Raw genomic sequence first — 22,427 nt, 5'->3', positions numbered from 1 at the left:
AGCCAAAGCTAAAGAATTTGCCACATTAAGGTAAAGACGGTGAGTAATTTTGATGGGTGATAATGGCCCATCATTTTTTTGTTTGGTTTTATAGGTTTTTTAATCTTTGAAATAGGTAAAGCGAATATTGAAATTTTGTCATCTTAAAATTAAGATAAATGAACTCAACAATCACACATCTGGACGCTCTTGAATAAATGCAATGGAGTATAACTTAATCATAAACATGAATCAACACATATCAAATAACGAGTCATATTTTTCCTTGGAATAGTGTCTTTGTCAAGCATAAAGTTGAATTAGTAAAAAGACAAAATATCATATTAATGTTCACTTAAACTAATTTGACTATGTCTAACATGTGCTAAACTCGTTTGATAATAGAGGAAAAACAACTTCCAAGATAAGGACTCTACATCCATGGAAGTTTGAAATTAGATTGTTGTGATACCCATTGCTTTGTTTAAGTTTGGAAGTTATTCAATATCTTAAATAATTAAGGTAAGGAAATTGGTCTTAAGGGAATTTAGATTAAGTAATAATTATTTATATTTGGTTTATAAGAAAATTTAGATTAGTAAAATTAGTCATATTTAGTTTTGAATTTTTTTTCAATTTTGAAAATAAATAGAAATGAATCCACTCATAATAATTTTTGTTTGCATTTCAAAACTTAAAAATAAAATTTTATTAAATAAATAAATAAATAAGTAAAAAACAAAGGTTAGTTTTCAATAAATCAACAACATGATGGTGAGGTTATCTTTCACATCATTGAAACCAGTGAAACAAATAAACCAGGCTTAGCAAATAGCAAAATTAATTTGTAATTTCCTGCTCCGAGTAGGAAGAGCGCCACTAGATGCACCATCTCCATCTCTAACCACTGAAAAATATATATATTCCTTTTTTTTTCAATTTTTTGAATATAGTGTGGGGCCCTATAGTACGAGAGAACTTTGAATTGCTTCCTACCGGAGTAGATGCAAACGGGATGAAGGAAGATGGTCCTTGAGGGAAGTATCGTGGGCCGGGGGTTTCTGTTAACGAGGTTACCTGAGGTTCGAACACAGTACCTGTGTTCACTATTCCAAGGGTTTAAACCCAGGTCTGGGGAATCCTTGCACCAGAGCTGACCTTTGAGAGAATCTCCATTGGTGTTTTTATTTGATTTTGGCTTTCTAATTCATATCCGTTCCTAATCCATAATTTCCGTCTGTTACCGTGTCATAAAAATGACCGTGATCCGTTACAAAGTACAGTCTCCCCCCACAGGGAACCCTTCCTAAACTATGGCGCCAAAGCAGTTGCTGCAATTGAAATAGATTAGGCAGATATGTAACAGGCAAACTAGCAGAAATGATTTAGAGATTGAATGGAATTCCACAAGCTCAGGCTTTTACAATTGAAGGGACGATATTCGAACCGAGCCCTTCTTCACAGAGCTCCGTCAAGTACAGAGTATGGCCGTGTGGTATTACTGGCTATGGAGGCTTGGATTATGTGGAGATCTTACAGGTTTCTACTTACTTTTGCGGGAGGTTAGCAGCGAGCCTAGCGAGTAGATACCGTGAGAGGATCGAAACAAGGTGGTCCAGGGCGCTCTTTTTTTTGTTGATCTCTTCGAGATTTCTGTCAATTAACTGATATTGAGACTATTAGGGTTTGGTTACAATGGGGGGAGCAAAAGCATCGGAGGGCGGGGAGGGGGCAGACGGGGAAGGAACAGGTGATTACAGCATCGGAACCATAGTTTGGGTGAGGAGGAGAAATGGGTCATGGTGGCCCGGAAGAATTCTGGGTATGAATGAACTCTCCGTCTCTCATCTGATGTCTCCTCGATCTGGAACTCCTGTCAAGCTTCTTGGTCGGGAAGATGCCAGCGTGTCAGTTTTCACTTTCCCTTCACCTCTTATTTATTTATTTTATGATATGAAGCCTCCCTGTAATGGGCTTCTGGTTGCATGCTAATAGGAGACAGCACAGTAGAGCTTACACTTGATTTTTCTGGAGGAAATGCCAAATAAGACAGTGTTGGATGCATTCCCCATCTATTACCAATGCAATAATCTCAATATTTAATGAAGAAATCCTCATTGGTAAATATTGCCATGCTTGCATATCTTTTTTTCACTGCTGTTAATGTGCTGAGCCTGCTTTTACATCACTTAGATGTTCTCGAGTTTAAAAACGGAAGAAATGGAGTTAAAAGAAGACGAGTAGAATACTCTCCTCTTTTGTTTCCGGTTCTATCTGTGCGCACAATAGCCAAAAATAATAAAAAGAGCTAGGATTGGCTGAGTGCCGAGTAGCACTCAGAGACCGCAGTTTATATTCGATTTTCAGTCGTGATGTGTTTTTCTGTTTCGTTTTAAATTATTATGTTCTGCGCTAGTGAAGCCGAGGGCTTAACTAAAACTCTATGCTTATTAGACACTCAGATTATCATGGGAGAGGTACACGCATTCGTAGCAATTTCGTGTGTTGGTGGATGGCTTGTACTTGGTTATCTCAGCGATTAAGCAATTCATTATCTCTACAGCGAAACTTTCTATAGTGATAAATTGCAGATAATATCGAGTCAATATGTCGATGCATTTAGTTTGTATTTCCATCTGAATGATCGATGGTTTATCATTTCCAAACGACCTTATGTTGCTTTGATATATGAATGAAAGGAATGTTCTTTCCCCTGAATTTCCAGTGAAAGCAGATTGTACTCGGGGGGAATTATACAACCTCGAAAAAAGCAACTCCGGGTTCAAAAAATTTTGGTTTGGAATATATTTTATTACCTATTTTAACTTGGCATTCTATGTGTATTTTGGTCAAGTGGTGAGAGGGAGAAGTTTTTTCTCCCTCTCTATATATAATTTTTTCCAAAGAAATCTTGCAGGGAAACCCCTAGACACTTCCTTGCATTTCATGGATTGGGCACATGGTGCCCAATGTAAACCTGTTAGTGCTGATTATGACTCCTGACCTGATAGGGACATTTAATAAGGCACACAACAGACAACCAGCTTGGGGAATCGACCCCAAGGCATTTTGCATGAAACTTTAAGTATCCAACCAGTCAAGCTAGCCCATTAGTTTTCTCTCACAACACACACACACACACGTGGGTGCATGTGTGTACATGTTCATGTTTTTACTACAGGAAAAAAACACATATATTAAAAGGTAAAACAAATACATTACATTTCTGAATTTGTGCCACTGCAAAACATGGTATTTCAAGTCACAAAAATTCTTGGTCACATTGGAATATACCAACAATATTACCAAAAAGTACCCACTGCATCGATATAAACGATAGCTACTCTCTTGCATATGCATGATGCCATTACAATCCATATGGCACAATAAAAGCAAGAATGAACAGGAAGACTACCAACCAGCAGACCATGAACACCATCAAACTATGCCACCAGAGGAATCAATGGATGAGAAGACAGAGGAAGATCAGAGAAAGTAGAAGGGTGGATGTTCTGAGATAATACCCTTATTTTCCTACATAAATTTTATCATTCCAGCCTCCAATGAACTTTAGTTATGAATCAGCCTTGGAATTATGCTCATAAAAAGCATGAACAAAATAGAATGTGTTAAAGCTGCTTCTCATAGCTGATAGCTGATCCATCACTGCTTGAAGGCCTAAATTCTACATGGTGATTTTGCCATTAGGCCAATCCACTGAATGTTTTCAGTTCCTATTGACCTGGAGATTACTTACATTTTTGTTAATGACTAATCCGAGAAGGGCTGCTAGGGCTCATAGCTCGGCCCAGTTATTGGTCCCTTATCCAAGATCCAACGAAAAAGAGATATAATGAGAGGAACTAAAATAAAGATAATCCCATGCACCATATTTACTTGGATTTTTTGGGGAAGCACCATCAAAGATGCTCCATGGGCGAGAATCATCACTCACGAAAGGATTAATTTGATGCTTTTGCATGTTCTTCATATGACTAGGTATTCTTCATAGCAGAATTTTACCCCAATATACTTGTACAGGAGAGAATGACGCATCTTGGAAACTAATATCATTTTTAGACCTCCATATATCCCAGCCAATAGCAATTGGGATAGTTCTATTTTTACATACATCCTCATCCTCATAGAAGGTTTTGAAGGCTTCTAATAAGGAGTTCCTTTCTCATTTACCTGTTCCATTCAATAATTTTAAAGATACTGCCCATACTTCCTTCGTGTAATGACATCCCACAAACAGGTCTGCAGAGCCGCAGAGTTTTCCTCATGTTCTTGGCACAACATACATATGCATGGCCCCTGTTCTTGGTGCAACATACATATGCTTGGAAAAGCAACATACATACATACATGTGTTTCCTCCTAAGAGGTCACAAGTTCAAATCTGGTCAGTAGGGTGGGTGGGGGTAGAGTATGTACACCTATGTACACTTTAGCAATCAAATCGCTACATGGAGGGGGTTCCCGTGTCCCACAAATAAGGGAGTTTCATACACCAGTTTGGTCTTTGGCTTGGATGTAACCTTAATTTATATTTATTATTATTATAATATACATGTGCATGTGTATTTTCTTTCCATGGAACATTTTTTTGGGAAACCCTCTAGATAGTTCCTCACATTTCATGAATGGTACCTAGGGTAAATGCTATAGGTGGAAAACATGTACACCTAATCCCATGAGCCCCAAGTGGATTTGTTGTTGTGACCTTTTGGGCTGATATGACTTTGGCATGAGAAGTTGAACCACTGGAGCTAACCTTTGGGGCTAATCTCTCTCTCTCCCCACACACACACACATATACACATTCTCTTGGAGAAATTATTCCCCCCACCCTCTTGCACTTAAATGAAGAATGAGTAAGTTGGTACCTTATCGGTGCCATTCTACATATTCCACCCCCTCTTCCTTAGGGTTTCAGATGGAAGGCGAAGGCGATATTATTTTCTAGTGGAAATTGTGGCTTGTAACCCTTTAGGGCTTTGTGGCAATGGATTGCATGACCTCCTTGGGTGTTACACCTCAACGAAAAAGGTTAAGTCATTGAGCTATCCCTCAAGACTTTAATGTTGGAAATATTATTGAACCACTTTCCACACTTAGGCTAGAGTGAGATTGCGGGTTCTTGCCCCCCTGCCCCCCTCTTTGTTTGATCCGAGAGTGTATATATATATATTGTAATGTTCATGGGAAATTAATTGCCTAAGGGATGAAATAACCTATCAATCTCCGTAGGATATAACGCTCAGTAAAAGGGGAAAACCCCAAAATATCCTATGTTGGGCAGGGTCTGGGGCAACTGGGCAAAGAAACCTAAAATTGGGGCTTGGAGTAAAGTTTACTCAATCATTTAAGAAGAAGAGACCCCTTTAGGAAATCTATAAATAAAAGAGGGACGAATTCATTTTGAGCATCATTGTGGATCATCTCATTTGTTTCTTGAGCATTAGCTCTGAGGGTTTTAAGACCCCATTTTCCCTTGTCAATTTCTGCGGTGAAAGATTCCACCCTAGTTGAAACCATCCCATTCTTTCTCTCTGTTTTGACACAGGAACACTTTATGAAGGAGAAGCGAAATTCTTGGTTAGATTGACCCTTGTTCTGGACACATGAAATCTATTGGAACTAGCGAATTTTGTTAAGGGTTTTTGTTCTTGATTTGGGCACAAAACGCCATCTAGAAAGGTAGCGAGCGTTTCTTGTTGAATTATAATTTTGTCCTGTCACAAGTTGAAGCAAGATCCCTCTTTGAAGTAATCAAATCCTCTAAAGGTCACCATATGCGCAGATACATGATCAAACCCTAGCCCTGAAGCTGGGTCTACCTACACTACCCGTGAACCCACATCAACCTTATTTATGGAATTGACAGGGTTTGAGCGAAGCCCTGTAGCGTAAAGACGAAAATCATAGTTTTTTTGCGAAGGTCTGTTTTAGCATGTAATCGGCCCTATGAGAGGCCCAAAGTTGTCCGCACTTGGGGAGAAGTATTTACACAGGTCAGCGAAGGATTCAAAGTTGTTCCAAGTATTTACACAGATCAACAAATGGTTTTTTTCCTTTGCTTGCAATACGATACAATTTCACAGTCCGACCCCATTCCCAAAGCACGTGACAGACGAGGAGGGTAACTGAACGATCCAGATTTAGTCACCGTAAGAAACTTAGGACTGTAGGAAATTCAAACAGGTCTAAGAATCTGTATATGGCAAGAGTTAGTTAAAATCTGTATCTGGTTTTGGAGCGTAGGAGTTGTAGCTATTATGTGTGGATTATGAATATTTTTGTTGTGAACTGTAAGTGTCCAATTTGTATCTGGGCATTGATAATGCTACATTGGTTGGTTTATTTGTCTTGAGGATAATGCATGATTCTATTGTATTACTATCACTTGGAAAAATTGAACTGTTTACTTGTTATACCACTGAAAAGAAGGAATAGACAGTTTGTTACTTGTGATTAAATTAAATTGCTGGAGGTAAACCCTAGGGCAAAAAAGTACCCTAGCTTATTACAGTGGTATCATAGCGGAATCCTGCCAGCCTGCATGGTATTTAAAAATGGAACCATCGGAAGCAAATTTTTGGCAAAGGTATGCAGAGTCTTGGAGGAAGCTGGAAGAGCAACAAGCAGAGTCTTTGAGGAAGATGGAAGAGGAGCGAGCAGAGACCATTAATCGATTGCAAAATTGGAAACAGAAGGGCTCTTGACGAATTATAAAAATTTAACAAAAATGCCATAATTGAAGCAAAGGCAAAAGCATGGTCATGGCTATACAAGAAGCAGACAAGTGATCGCAAGGATCTAGTAAAAGAAAAAGGGAAGCATGATGATCATTGGCAAACATGTGCTTTAAACATTGAATATGGAGGAGGTACGAAAAATGGTTGACTACCCTCTAATATACTTGCTGGAGTTGGTGGACAACTTTCATCTGCACCATATATGCACCCAGGGAATCAATTTGTCTTTGGTGTGCATCCACCACTACCAACTTGTATTGTTGGGCCTATATCACAAACAACAGGATCATTTGAATCAAGGAAATGCAACCAATCAAATTTATGTGACCTCCCATATTCAGTCTGCCACACCTTTAGGTACGTCTGCAGGATTGTTAGGAATAACTCACTTGTCAGTTCTACCCTCCTCTTCTACTACATATCTCTCAGGTTCTACTCCCTTACAGAATCAAGGACATCACACAAACTCCATGAGTTCATGTATGCCACCGCTAATTAGTCATAGCTCGGATGGTGGCATTGTTTTTTCAGTGCCTGTATATAGACATCAACCAATGCATATGCAAAACACTTGCAAGATCTCTTCCTGCAGGCTTGAGAACACTAGAAATTTTATGAAATTAGATGAGGAAAAACTGGAAGAGAAAGAATGCTTAGTGTCTACCTTCACTGGCTCTATGGGACATGTTTGTGAATTGATAACTAAAGCTGGAAATAGAGGAATAAATAACATGTGTCGGAAAATAAAGAATCTCTTTTTGAAATTGCTATTAATGAATCACAGTCCCAAACGAATGCTTAGCTGGATAACAACTCACAGAAAGCTATGCACACTCATGATAAAGCATAGTATGGTGCATTGTGCTGATAATCTCCAAGAAAAAGGAATCATTTCTACATTTGAAATTGAAGAAACAAACCCAAAGAACATACAGAAGGAGTGTTTCTCTAAATTTGGACTTAGGGACGATGAGATAGGAAAGCCACCCCCAAAAGATGCACAGTTCGACACAGTGAATACCTTGCCACATGAATGTCAGCTTGGGCACTCGCCAAAGGAATTTGCATAGTCTGGTAGAATGCCACCTAATGAAATTCACCAAGAGCAAACATAATTAAGTGAACTTCGTACCAACATTGCTAGGAGTCTTTCGAAACTTGAGATATTTAGTGAAAAAGGAGAGCGCACTTATATGCCTCGAAGAAAAAATGCCATTGATGAGAGGGTGGAAGACTTGGTAAATGCACCATTGGTCGTTGGAGATGCATTTGTTGCTTTGTTTGATCACAATGATCATATATTTCAAAGGCGTGTTATTGAAACATATCAACGGAGACTATACCAGTCCTATCTTGTTAGGGGAAGCATTAGAATTTAGAATGCAAGGGCACCGCTCTGGCACAACGAGCAGTAGCCTACCAACTATTCTATTTGATGGTGCAAAGGATAATAATAGTAGAGGAAAAAGGTGGGGAGCTAGGGTAATCTTGCAATCTCTTCATCTTCTTCCAACAACAGTGAGTGCAAGATTGAAGGAGATAACTCATGCATCATCTTATACTTCTGCTGGTGTTGTCTCAGGCGGACTTGTTACTCCCATGGGCTTTGGGAACAAGAATGTACATTGTAGGCTACTTCACCCCAATTTCATTTTAGTTTGCTACCCATAGTGATTCAGTTGGAGACTCATATTTGGACTTATACACCAACATCATTTAGTATTTGATAGTGGGGAAAGTCTTCTTACGAGTTGATTTTAATGCTCACAATTGAGCTCTTCACATTCCTCTCCATGATCATTTAATTGATATGTTATGCACTGAGGAGATAGATCCATATTCAGTGGGCATACATTGGTTCTTTGATGCTTTGAGGCCTATTACAGGTTATGGTAGGCACCCCTTGTGGCTTGGTGTATCCCATGAGTTACTAACTCTAATCCTAAACGACCTTTGTTACTTCTTAGATTCTCATTTCTCCACTTGTTAACCTACTATAATGGATTATGTCTTATCTAGTTAAGATCTAGTCCCCTTCAATTGTTATTTCTTGGTAACCTCCATTATCTTAGTTGACCATGCCTTTTTATCTTTCTCCTTTTAAGTTGACCACCCCCTCCCTTGATGCCCACCTTCCTGGTTCCACCTTCGATAACTTTTCTCTTTGATGAGGGTGACCCCAACATCTTTACTTCCAACCTCCGCCAAAGCCTTTGTTAAATGCACCCGTCTTCCATCCACCACTTGAGAAATTGCTCGTAAGGCCTACCCCAACCCACCTTCCATAAAACTTGTATCTTTCTTCATGAATTGGTGGTATGACAACAAATGCAAAATCTTCCACAACCCTCATTGACATCCCTTCGCTCACACTCACCCTTCCTACCGTGGTTTGAAGGTTTCTTGCCATTGCCATGTCTACCACAAGAAGTGCCTCTTCATCTTGCAAAGGAGTTGGGAGTTGAGTGCTTCCCTTATCTGCTCCCCCAAAACTTTTGGCACACCATCTTCCCTTGCCACTCCTTCTCCTTCCTAATCTTGATCCTAAATCCATGTTTTCCCATGCATCCTCCCTTTATGATGTTCATGGGAAACCCCTAATCTATGTTACCTCCCCTCTTGTCCTTCTTCATATTTATTCTCATATCAAGATATTCGGGAGGCTATTTGGATGATGAACACTAGCAAAGGAGTAGATGATGAAGGCTTCTAGGAAGAACTCTACAAGTAGGGTCTTCATGCTATTGATAGTTGCTAGGACGATTTGTTCAACCATGTGGTTTGTATAGGTTTTTCGTAGTCTTGGTCACATCACAATGTTCACCTATTCCACAGATCCAGATTTAATAACTCATGGTGGACCACATGTTTTCAAAACTTTGCCACGATCCTCCATTTGAAGCTCTCTGAGGGGTTTGAGTGGAGATAGTTTAGCTAGAGAACAAGCTAGATTCTGATCTGCATACTAGGCAATTGATCACATCCTTACAATTCAAGCCACCATCAAGAAGGCATGAGATTGTTCTTCAAGAGTTTATTGTTGCTTTGTGGACTTTCATAAAGCATTTGACTTTGAACCATAGGAGGCTTTGTTCCAAATGCTTAGAGCCATTGGTATTTCAAAGACCTTATTGACCTCCATCATGTGCCTATATGAGTTGGTCCTTGGTTGCCTAGATAGGGTCCATGGAGGATCAAACTTTATTAGGAGTACCATTGAGGTCAATAGGCTTGCCCCTTATCCCCCACATTATTTGGGATCTACATCAACGAGTTGGAACCCTTCCTGCATGAAGCCTTCTCTACCAGGTCTTGAAATCTATCTTGCTTTTCATTGATGACGTGGTCCTCTTGGCCTCATCTCTTGAGGGGTTGTAGAAACATTTGGATGCCTTAGCCCTTTCTTGTGATCTTCATCAGTTGATGGTCAACGTGGGTAAACCAAGGTCATGATCTTCAACGTGTTGAAGAAGAACCTCTTTGATCATCATTTCTTTTTCAAAGGGGAGGAGATTGAGATCATTGACACCTATACCTATTTGGGGGTACAATTCATAGGATGTCAATTTATACTACAACATGCTCTGACTTTGAGTCAAAAAGGGGTATAGGTCCTTGTCCCTTTTCTCTTCCAAGCAACACCGCAATAACCAGTTCAGCTCATCTTCCAATTCTTCCTTTGGACAGACATCTATTGTGAGCTTGCTTGCTCCATTCAACATTAGATGTTAGGAGAGATGCTTCCAATGGACTAGGATAGGATTGTACCATTTATATCATAGATCCGAGATCCACTCAACATGTACATCTCTCTCTGGGATTGTCTCTCCATCTTTGGAGTTGGCATTCTAGGATCTAGATTAGACTCTTACTTTCAGCATCTTGCTTTTTATAGAAGTCGCCTTACTGCTCTCACTTTGTATTGACATCATTGTACCCAATAATCCCGTTGACCTACTTTAGTGGTCATTTGTTGGACATTAATATAATTGTCTTATCTAATCTGATACTTCCCTGACCATGAAATGGTTTCACATAGTTCAAGAGCACAACACTTCAATTGAATTTGACCATAAAATGGTTGCATCTCTGCATGAATGCGCACACACATATATATGGGTGATTTTTTCTGTCCATCTAAGTCACCTGACATGGGGATTTGGGATTTGTAGGATTCGGGGATTCGAGTGTTGGATTCGGACACGTTGACCCCCCGGAACATGACACGTAGGATTTGTTATATATTATTTTATTAAAATATATATATATTAAAAATTAGATATTTCTTACACAAATTCTAATTAATGATACAAATTCATTGATTTCAAACATAGATCTTCATCTATAGGCTATAGCATGCATAGTACATACAAAATTCAAATACATGTCAGTGGTCACATAAATCATGATTCATAATTCATAATTTATAAATTCAAATACATGTCAGTGGTCACATAAATCATGATTCATAATTCATAATTTATTTTAATGCAATGTAGCCATCTCAAAATTTTGAAGGTGCAATGCCCTCCACCTCTGTGTTTCACCATCATCCAAAAGAGGGATATGTCAATACCAGAGTATTTATATGAAGAAAACTTTGTCAAAGGTATTTTAAACCACCGGTCTTCTTTTCCATATGCATCCCTCTGGCACTTCCTCTGCAGTGTGTAAGACTGATGTTACCTCCAACACAAATCTTCAGGTAATGTTTGAAATCAACAGCATCTTTGACCTCCATATTCAAGAGATTCTCCTCCATAATTAACAGATAAACTTTAAACTGAAAGAACAATAAAACTCTGCATTTCTGAGTGATTTTTTTGGAAAATTAAGCATTGCATTCTGAGTCATTTTCTTGGGATTCGAATCCCAGAATCGGGATTTGTTGTGCCCATATGGGATTCGTACGAATCCTGTTTTGGGATTTGAATTCCTGTCGAATCGTATCCGATTCACAGGATTCGGATTCGACAGGGTTTTCCAATGAATCCGGTTACATAGCTGTCCATCCTTCCAGCCCCACCACTCTATGTGACTGCATTTATAAAAATCGTGGGTCTAAAAAGCATGAGCTCTCTGGGCCCATTAGATATTTTGGGCCCGTGGGCCCTAAAGAGCCTCCATTGGATAATTGCTGAAGGCCCACAAGGCACAAATCTTAGTCCAGCAATTTACAAACTGTGCAATACCACCACTCTAGCTGATCACACTTGTAAAGACAGTGGACCAGCTTAGCATGAACCTAAGGTGGGTTCACACAATGCTTGTTTTGCATCTGCAGGGTCCCAAAATCCTGCACCAGACTGCGAGGTATAAAGATGAACAAAACGGTTCATATACAACCTTAATACATGGCAACTTATCTTCTCAATCGGAGGAGTGCATACATGCATACATATTGGTGTGTGTGGGTATCAATGCTCAACGATTGTGTTAGTCTAGGATTTCAGAGGGAGAGGAGTGCATACATGCATATGTATGGACAACTTCGAGGGTTTTGTGTATGACAGACAGACAAACAACCTTGAAATATATTGCTGTATTTGTGCTCCTTTTGACAGCAATAAGAGTTGTATGTACTTAGGTTGTACTTTGTTTTCCATGCCTTCCTTGTTTCTCAAGCTATTAGCACGACAGTGTTTATATTTCTGAAGTTCAAGTATTCTATTCATTTCTGTGGCCATAGAGCATGATCCAATATCATTTAATTTTTACCCATCAGAATAATTATTGAGATCTGTTAACTTGCTGTTATAATAAAGCATTTTGTGGACTGATTCATTCTTTGAAAAAGACATTTTTGAGGGCAAAGGTGGAAAAAATGTTCTTCCAAAGGGAGTAAGACTCACATATGACATGTATTTTTGCAAATAAATCCTAGAACAACAAAAGCATACTTGAAATTCCAAAGAACAAAAGATTTTATTTTTAGATTTGTGAATTATTTTTAGAGTTTATTTATTTTGAAATCCATTGGTCCCTATTAACAGGTTTTTGACTTTTTGATCAAGTGGGGGTTGTAATATTCCCTTTACCAGGTTCAATTCCCCCCTTAGTGACATGTTTAACCCCTTTCTCCATCACCATGGCCACTGCAAGCAAGCAGAGCATGGTGATGGATAAAGATTGTAGCCCCTAGTACCATTGGCTTTTTGCTAATCAAGGTGTTGATTGGGTGACACTAAAGTTGAACAACACGCATTCAATCTTAGAAAAGGGTTGTTTTTTCAATTGGGTGCGTGTGGTTCCATGCAGGTCTTATATTGTACTCAGGTGGAATGGGTCTTGTGTAGACTTTGTATTGCTCTTGTGTCAAACAGTTTGGCTACTGTATATGTTATAACACATACGCTTATATTATATGATTGGGTGTTAGGTTGTAGTTGGGCCATCCACATACATTTGTCTATTCTGGCATGGTGTATGGTTATTTTTGCATCACATGTGTATTTTCAGAGACTACCACTAGGCAAGAGAGGTATTCTTAGCTTGCACTTTGCTTCTTGAAGGCTCTCACTTCAGATCCTTCCCCAAGTCGGGCACAAGGTTGGTTTTAAGAGGCGTCTCGACTTTTTCAGATGATTATTATCTCCCTAGATCACCTTACCTTGATGCATCATGCCATCTCTTGCTAACTAGATGAGTATTAAACAAGACAATCAGAGAGGATATATACAAATTGTACATTTAGGTCATTTGCATCTCGTCCCAGACAGGCTTGGGATCGAAGATGTCTTTCCACCAGCAGCATTTTTTGGAGCTGCATGATGGCATGATCATCTGCCCCCCTTATATGCATAGACATTGGATGCACTTGCTTAGGATCCCTTTGGGACAACTCCAAATCTTTTCCCATTCACTTCGGAGAGACAAATCACCATATATCATGATCTGCTACGTATGCCACCTTTAGGAGCCAAAGATGGAGATGCACCTCATTTTTTGGTGTTCCCTATATTATGAGATCAAAGGATGCCATTATTTCCTCTATAGGGACTCATGAAGCTCCATCTCTACATTCTTCTAGTACCAAGGTCATAGATGCTTAGCCTTCTTCATCAGGGAATTTTTTAGCCACAAATCTCAGATCCTGCACGCCATGACTCGCTTGGGATGACCAAACTGATTACCTCATACTTCCTTTTTGATTCGTCAGATTGGAATAACAAATGATCCATTAGATCGAAATAACAAACGATAGACAGAGTTTCAGAGCGCACTAGACAACAGAATGGTGAGACCCCGTGTTTCAACTTTCTCCCCAGCCTCCCCCACTGGGAGACCACTCGAAATTATTGAGACTGGTTTGTAGGGTGCTAGTCCATACATCAGGCCACACGTCCTCAGAGCATTAGAGAGATCATCTTCAGATAGATCCAAAGTAGAGCATGTCTCGCTTGTTAGACTACCTTCTAGATCCAGAGGAACAGCCGAAGATCCATTTGGAATTTCTTTCTTTCGATTTTGGAGGTTAGAAGTGTTCCTCTCTCATACATTCCCCCCTGAATCTTGCAGTCGAGCTCCTTGATGGTTTTAGAAGCCTCTGATAGCGAGCTGGTGCCTAGTCGCCCCCTCCCGTCCTCGACCATCAAAATCAGGAGATGTTGGCACCATTGATTTCGTGGTCTGGTCTCTCTCTCTCTCTCTCTCTCTCTTAACAGGTTCTTGGATTGGGTTGCCCACCTTTCCTATCTTGGAGAAACCCACTTAGTGTTTTGTATCACCATACTTTATCATGGTTTATACATATGTTTTGATGTTATGCTTATGTGGGCTTCTTTTTTATTATTATTATTTTTGGCATTTTCTAGGAGTTGTGCTAACACTCCCACATTGTATTTATACTGCCAGTACTCTTCAATCCCATTGACCTACTTTTGTGGTCATTTGTTGGACATTAATAACATTATCTTATGTTATCTTGTCTTGCTTTTTGATGTCCACTCAAACTTCTTACCTTTCTCCTAAAGTGAAGAGGATATGCAATCCTGGAGAACCCCTCATTAATCTCCTGAAACATCCTGCAAAACCCATAAATGATCTTAGATTAGACACATTCCCTTTGTGGGCCATCACATAGTCTTCATTTTTTCTAGATCCATTGATCTGCCTTCTTCAGATATGATATTCCCCAAACAATGAATTTGTTTCCCATAAAATTCATGTTTGCTTAATTTGGCATATAACTTGTGCTCTCACAACATATGTAAGACAAGCTACAAGTGCTCCACATGCTCTTCCTCTGGTCTGAAGTAAATTAAAATATTATCAAAAAATACAAGCACAAATTTGTCTAAGTAGTTACTGAACACAGTGTCTCAGGGATATGAATGTAGTTGGTGCAGGAATCAATTCAATTGACATCACTACAAAGTCATAATGGCCATACCACATCTTGAACAATTCTTGATTATGCCCTCATCTTTAATTTTAACTTCATAATATCGAAAGTTTAAGTCTGTCTCGGAGAAGACTTTTGCTCCTTGCATCTGATTTGACAAGTCATCTATTCTTGGCAGTATATATTCGTTCTTAGTTGTGGCTTTGATTGAATTGCTTGTAGTCAATACAAAACCTTAGTACGATTCCTTTTCTTCACAAAAGGAGCTGGTGCTCTTTACGATGATGCACTTGGCCTTACATAAATAACCCTTATCAAGCAATTTTTGTAATTTTTATTTTTAATTCTAGTATTTCTGGAGGCTGCATTCTATGTGGTGCTTTAGAAACTGTTTTAGGTCTCAGAACCAGATCTGTTGCAAAATGAACTTATGTCATACGTCCTTGAGTTTTGCAAAACTAGGAAGTCTTTAAGCTTTAGATCCCTTATCCTCAATTGACTTTGTCACATTTGGCAACCTTTCCTGAGATTCTCCAAAACTCTTCTTCACTAGCATGGCTGAAATCGGTCTTATTGATATGGTCCTCAAAATTCTTTGAACCGTTCTGGCCTTCCCCTTATTACCACCACAATCATCAACTTTCTTATTATAGCAATTGACTTTGTCTTTATGTGGCTTCAGCCAATGCATATCGATCAACACATTGTAGGATCCAAGATGCAACACAGTGAAGTCTGCACGCATGAAGAGTCCATTCATGCCCAATGGACAATTCTTCATTACCCTTATTCTTCTTTTTGTACTGATTGCTAACTGAACTAACAATGGCTTGTAGTGCTTAATTGTTTAAGCCTACAACCTCTTGTCCATTTTGGAGCAACATAAATGTGACTGGTCCTATTCTTAATCAAAGTAGAAATAGGTTGACTGTCAATCTTAGCATGGACCTCAACCACAATAGATTGATGATCTACTTGTTGGTCCTTTATTTCAGGCACATTAGCGGCATTTCCCCTTGTGGTTGTTGCCTTCATGGTGGACTACTTTCTCATTGCCCTGTCTTTTTGGACACTTTCTAACAAAATGCCTGCTCCACATTCAAGGCATTATATAATCCCCAACTTTCTCCCAATTGCATCTTAATTATTTGTTCTGCTGTTTTGCTTTCTAATGGCTAGTTGGGCTGTGGTGTATTTTGAATACATTGGAAGAAGGAAGGATTATAACCATTTCGCCTTTTCTCTTGCCTTTCATTAGCCCTCCACCTATCAAAGTTCCGCTTCTCTCTTGCTTGATTTTCATAATACAAGGCTTAAATAAGACTTTGAATAGATAACTAGTATGTTAGGATTGTTCAAGCTAAAAAAGTGCCAAATCACACATAAGAACAATTTGGGCCAAAAGTTAGGGCTTTAGTCTATCTTTTGTATAAATGGGGGTTTTATCCCCTCTTGTAATCAATATCATCTATAATGAATTACTACATTTTCTCTTAATAGAGAATCTTGTATTTGAGAAGTGGTCCTGCAACATTTGGAATTGTAGGTGCATTCTACATTTTGGTTTGCAAGTGCCCCCACTTAATTTTTGGCAAATTCTTGTGCTCTTGAAGATGTCTTTCTATTGCTGTTGTTCTATTTTAGTGATAGATTACATATGGTTGTGGAAGCAATGCCATTGTGGACCCAGGCACATTGCAGGTCTGATGCTTAAGTTTTGAGTCCCATGATATTAGGAGGAAATCACACTCCAATCATTGGTAAACTTGCCTAAGTGACAACTTCATCATTAATCTTCTTTAATTTGGTCACCCACTCTTCAACTTCCTTAATCTTTTCAACTATTTTCATCTTTGACTTGGATTTTGGAAGCGTAAAGGCTTGATTTGCCAATTAGTTCATCACTTTGCTTCCATCCCTATATGTTTATATTCAATGCTTATATTCTTGATGCATGTACCCTGGTATTGAAATTTCCAATCAGAGGGTTGGGGATGCCATGCCATCAAGTTGTTCATTATTTTCAAGTCCTCTTCCATAGTGAAATGGTCTATGACCATGTGCAAGCAAGTCTTGACCCTTCCTATTAGGGCACAAGTTCTTGCTTGGTTATTGATGTTAACCCGTATATGTTGCAAATAGATTTCTTTGCCATCATATGGCTATCTTTGTGTCTAATCATAGTAAAGAATGCCACTTTGGATGCTCCATTAAATGCTTTCTTTGTATTCACGTCCTTTGTGGGGCTTGGATCAATCAACATTAGAGACTTATTGCTGTCATTTATTTGGAGTAACCTCATCAAGGGCACCTGATTCTTTGTTGATTTATGTACGGATTAGCATTGAATTCGGTTTCTTTTCATGATGATGATGACAAAACATATTTGGCAGTTGTCACCAAGGTATTGTTGACCCTCCATTGTTACCAAAATGTAAATAATGTGGTTTATAGATTACTACTCGATGTTACTCTAATAGATCCTATTTCCAAATGAGTTTATCTAAGAAAGCATTATTTTGGAGAAATTTATTTCTTAACTATGTAGATGTGTATGAAGCGGGATAAGACATACATGATTTAGTTAGGATCATTGATAACAAAGTGCCTAGTGATATGGTCAAATAAACTTCTTAAAGATGTGCCATGGGAATCATTTGCTTTTGAAGTGGAGAAGTTGGTATCATTGATAAGAAGTAGTTCTCTCTTGAGGGACAAATGTTTGGGCCCAAAACATGGTGTCAAAGTAGCAATTAACCAATGCCTAAAATTGTAAATTTTGTCCTTAAGAAATGAGTGAAAATTTGATGATAGAGAAAGAACCAACTATAGAAATGAGACCTTTAAATAATGTGCCTTCTAGCTTAGATCTTATAGATTAGCTATGTTTTTGCTTTTATAGGATTGACCTTAGCACTCCCACTTTGTATTAACACTTTTGTAGTTATTAGTGCCATTGTCCTATTTCTGACCACATAGACATTGATAAATTTATCTTATATCATGAAGAAAGGAAGGCATGTTTGCTTAAGGCAACAAAAGGTGGATAGGGAGCCCCTTGGATGCCTAAGTTGGCAGTGGTGTCTACCTCAAATCTTGTAGTATAGTGGGCACTAGAAAATAAGATGCACCTTAATGTCAAGCTCTTTGAAAGTGGCCAAGTTGGCAAATGTTGCCCAACTATTGAAGGTTGTGATTGGACTCAATTTAGAGACCATGAGAATAACCCTAATGAACCTTGAAGGCAAGTATTTAGAGTTGGCATATATTAGGAGGGTAGACAATAAGGCTTCCCCTTAGTTCTTGAGAATGCTCTAGGTAAATGCCATCTTTGGTTGTCCCGAGTAAGTAACTCGAGTAGTTGGGAGCATGATTTGTTCTCCCATCCCACCCCGGTTCAATTCCAAAGGACATGTTTGGCCTGTTGTGAAAAGGCTTAAAGAGTAGGCAATCCTTGGGATAGATTCTACTTCAATGGGGTCAAGATGTCTTGGCTCTTGCTAAGTCATAAGTTATTGGTATATTTGGCTTGTAGGTTGTTGGATATACTCTTGGTGTCGGTGTTACTTGGGAGCGGGAGCGAAAACGGGTGTGGGAGCGACATTTTTCAGAAGCTCCCGGTTTGGGAGCGAATCCCAAAGAGTTTTTATTTAATATATATATATATATATATATATATATATTTATATTTTGATACATATATGTCAACAAAAACATGTAGAATGATGAATTAGATATAAAAAACATAAAAAAACATAGATTGAACCATATAACAACAATCATCTAGAAGTTATAATCTTCATCAACCACGTCCACAAGTTAGTAACATAGTAACATACAACATATTGAGTCTCATGATTCATCAATCTTAAAGTTTCAAGCTTTCAAAATTCAATATATAACATTTATCATCATTGATCACCAAAGTTGTACTTGTAAACTAAGTGTAACCATTACAACAAAAATATCTAACATGAAATGAAATGAAATGAAACAACTTTCAACTTTCATGAAGCGTCATATTCATAATTCATTACTAATGAGTTATAATTGCCAACTTCAAACTTAAATTGTCATATATTGTTTAAAAAAATATCATAATAAATATGAAAGAGTCAATAGTTATAAAAACTACTAGAAACTAGAAAATACAAGTAAATCTATTATCTATTGCTTATGCTTGGGCCTCTTGCCACCACGAGAAATGTCTAACTTTTTTGGTCTTGTTGGAAAATCAGGATTTTTGTCATTAATATCACCCTCTAAGCATTAATATCCAAAGGTATCTTTGTCATTACCTCTGTATCTGTATAGGGATCTTTGTCATTAATATCATCCTCTAAGCATTAACATAAGATAGAAAAAGCATAGCATGTCAAGTCAAGATTTTGTTTGAGTGATGCTTACATTTTTAGGAGGGTCATGATAGAGGAGTTTGACAACCAATGTCACTAACATCAAGGTACATAGAGGGATTGGTGCTCTTGATTAAATATGAGTTCCATACCCTAATACATGACAAAATTCAATGGAAACATTGCAATCCCCCAATCCCGAAATCCTGAAAAACTGATAAGTCTGCTAGATTTTGAATGAAATCTAAAATTCTACTTTCTCCATATGAAATCCAATGAGGTTGGAACTCAAACATCCCGAGTCATTTCATGGTAATTTTAAAAATTTAAGTAAAAGGATGAAAATGAAGATTAAGGAAAATGTCACTTTTACTTATTGCATTTGGAACATTACTGCAATTTTTTTTATTTTTTATTTTTTTATTTTTTTGTTTTGGCAAAAAAGGCTAAACGCTCCCGAAAAGGCAGGGAGCATTTTTTTTAGGGAGCGCAAATTGGGAGCGGGAGCGAGAGGGGGGGCCGCTCCTCTGCAACCTTGCTTGGTGTTGTAGTGGCAACCGAAAGGTTTTATCCCGGGCCTTGCCTAGATTACTCCAACGAGCTACCAATTCACCATGGTTAAAAAAAAGACCATCGTTGGTTGAGATCCTCTAAAGGTGAGATCCACGTGGTTTGGATGTATTGTTTGTAGCAGTGTTGCGATGTTTTAAAAAATCGCGATTCGACAGGAAAAAATCACGTGGGTCGGAAACAACACGTTTTAAAAGCGATTTCTTGGTTTTTATTTGTCATTTTTTGCAGACATCGGCCTTGTTTGAGAGCTGAGGAGGAGAGGAAAGCGACTACTAGGGCAGAGGAGGAGAAAAACGAAAGATTTTAGCATCCCAAGCAAGACAAATTTGTGTTTGGACCAAATTTTTTCGGCAAACCGTGGTTTCCAGGTATGGGCACCAAATTTGGCCATTTTTTTTTGGTTTTTTTCTTGTTTTTGCGTGGGTTTCTATAACCCATTGATTAACAATGATTTTTGAGTGGATTTGATTGTGTTTTTTTTTTTCATTTTTGTTGCATAGAGTGGAGAGGGCTCATTTTGGTCAAAAATGCAAAAACTTGATTGTTAGATTTATTAGTTTAATTTTTTCTTGTGCTCTATTTTTTTGCATCATTTTTGTTTTGGTTTTGAATGTGCATTTTTCTATTATTGTTGAATTAAGTTGAGGTTTTTTTATTTTTGTAAAAAAATTCAATGTGTTGTGTCATGTATGTAATTTTAACTATTATTATTAGTATTTTTTTGTTTTTGTTTTTAACTTGTAATTCTTCTTGTGCCATAGGTTCAAATTCAAACTTCATCTTACATTAAAAGTCCAGAGTTCAACCAAGTTACAAACATGCCAAGGAAATTGGACCCTCTGTGGGAATTTGGTGAACCTGATGGAGGGTTTGATAGATCAAACTTGTCTTGCAAGTTGTGTGGGCATCATATGACAGGGGGGTTATAGATTGAAGTATCACCTTGCAAAAATCCTTGGACATGAGGTAGGGCCTTGCAAAAATACAAATCCGGAAATCATCCAAAGAGCCCTCAGATCATTGGAAGAATTAGAGCAAGCCAAACTGTCCAAGTCAGATCTAAGGAATCAACTAGCAGGGAATAGAGTGTTAGGAGGTGAATATGAAAGTGGCACTGGTTCTACTTCAGCATCAATATCTACAACCAACCCTGTAGCTACCTCATCATATTTTGTTCCTAGAACCACGATTGGTTCACAACCATCTATCTCTTCAATGCTTAAAAAAAGGAGAAAGAAAAAGCTGACAAGTTGTTGGGCAAGTTTCTCCTTTGGAGTGATATTCCTTTCAGCGTTGCAAGGAATAATCCATTTTTCCAGCCTGCTGTTGATGCTATTGCAATTGTTGGCTCAAGGTACAAAGTCCCTTCTTATGATGACTTTAGAGGCCGCATTCTTCAAGATGAAAAGGCTGATTGCACCAAAAGATTGTAGGAGTTTAGGGCATCATGGGCACGCACAAGATGTACTATGATGTCAGATGGTTGGACCGATCAAAAGGGGAGAAGCCTTATAATTATAAACTTCTTGGTTAATTGTTCCAAGGGGACAATGTTTATGAAATCTGTTGATGCATCTGCACATATCAAAGATGCAAAATTATTATGTGATTTGCTGGATGTGTTTATTTTGGAGGTGGGTGTAGAACATGTTGTCCAAGTCATAACGGATAATGTTGCAAATTATGTTGTTGTTGGCGAGATGCTTATGGAGAGGCATGCTACTTTATTTTGGACACCTTGTGCTGCACATTGCATTGATTTGATGTTGGAGGACATTGGCAAAATTCCTTTTGGCAAAGATATTGTTGACTCATAAAAAAACATTACAAAATTTATATATAATCATGCATCTGTGTTTCATTTGATGAGAACATTCACTAACAACAAGGAGTTGGTGCGCCCCGCCATTACATGGTTTGCCACCAGTTTCGTATCTCTTCAATCCCTCTTGAATTCTATGTGGGATGTGAAGAGAATGTTTATTTCAGATGAGTGGCGTGCTTTGACATTTAGCCGCAAACCAAAGGGAGAGGCCATATGCAGATTAGTTTAGTACCAGGAAAACCTCTGGGCGGGAGTGCAGGAGGTGTGCAACATTACTGAACCTTTGGTAAAGGTTCTTTGATTAGTTGATGGTGACAAGCCTGCAATGGGCTATTTGTATGAGGCCATGGACAGGGCCAAAGAATCCATTCGGGCCTACTATGATGATAAGGGAGATGAGGGGTTTTAAAAACAACTCCTCCTATGGGAAGTGATTGATGAACGATGGAACAATATACTCTATCGTCTCATTCATGCTGCATGGATCTACCTGAACCCCGCATTTTCTTACCCCTGTGGATTCGTATTTGATGCTGAGATCATGGATGGATTCTTCACCCATGTTTAGAGGATGGTGGCATCTCTAGCAG

General features: G+C 38.5%; 1 protein-coding gene across 1 annotated transcript in view; it reads left to right on the top strand.

Annotated features, from left to right (window-relative positions):
- The first annotated feature begins 970 nt into the window (after window positions 1–970).
- Window positions 971–22,427, top strand: part of LOC149252560 (uncharacterized) — a 76,315-nt gene continuing 54,858 nt past the window's right edge. Inside the window, exon 1 of the mRNA XM_089454185.1 lies at window positions 971–1,886. Coding sequence (XP_089310311.1) covers window positions 1,675–1,886 — 212 coding nt within the window. The 5' untranslated portion in view covers window positions 971–1,674. The remainder of the gene's footprint in view (window positions 1,887–22,427) is intronic.

Source organism: Pinus tabuliformis, chromosome 7, assembly GCF_031772625.1.
Source record: "Pinus tabuliformis cultivar Carrire ecotype Pingquan chromosome 7, CPIR1, whole genome shotgun sequence".
NCBI classification, from domain to species: Eukaryota; Viridiplantae; Streptophyta; class Pinopsida; order Pinales; family Pinaceae; genus Pinus; species Pinus tabuliformis.
This window is presented reverse-complemented; position numbering and strand designations above follow the sequence as displayed.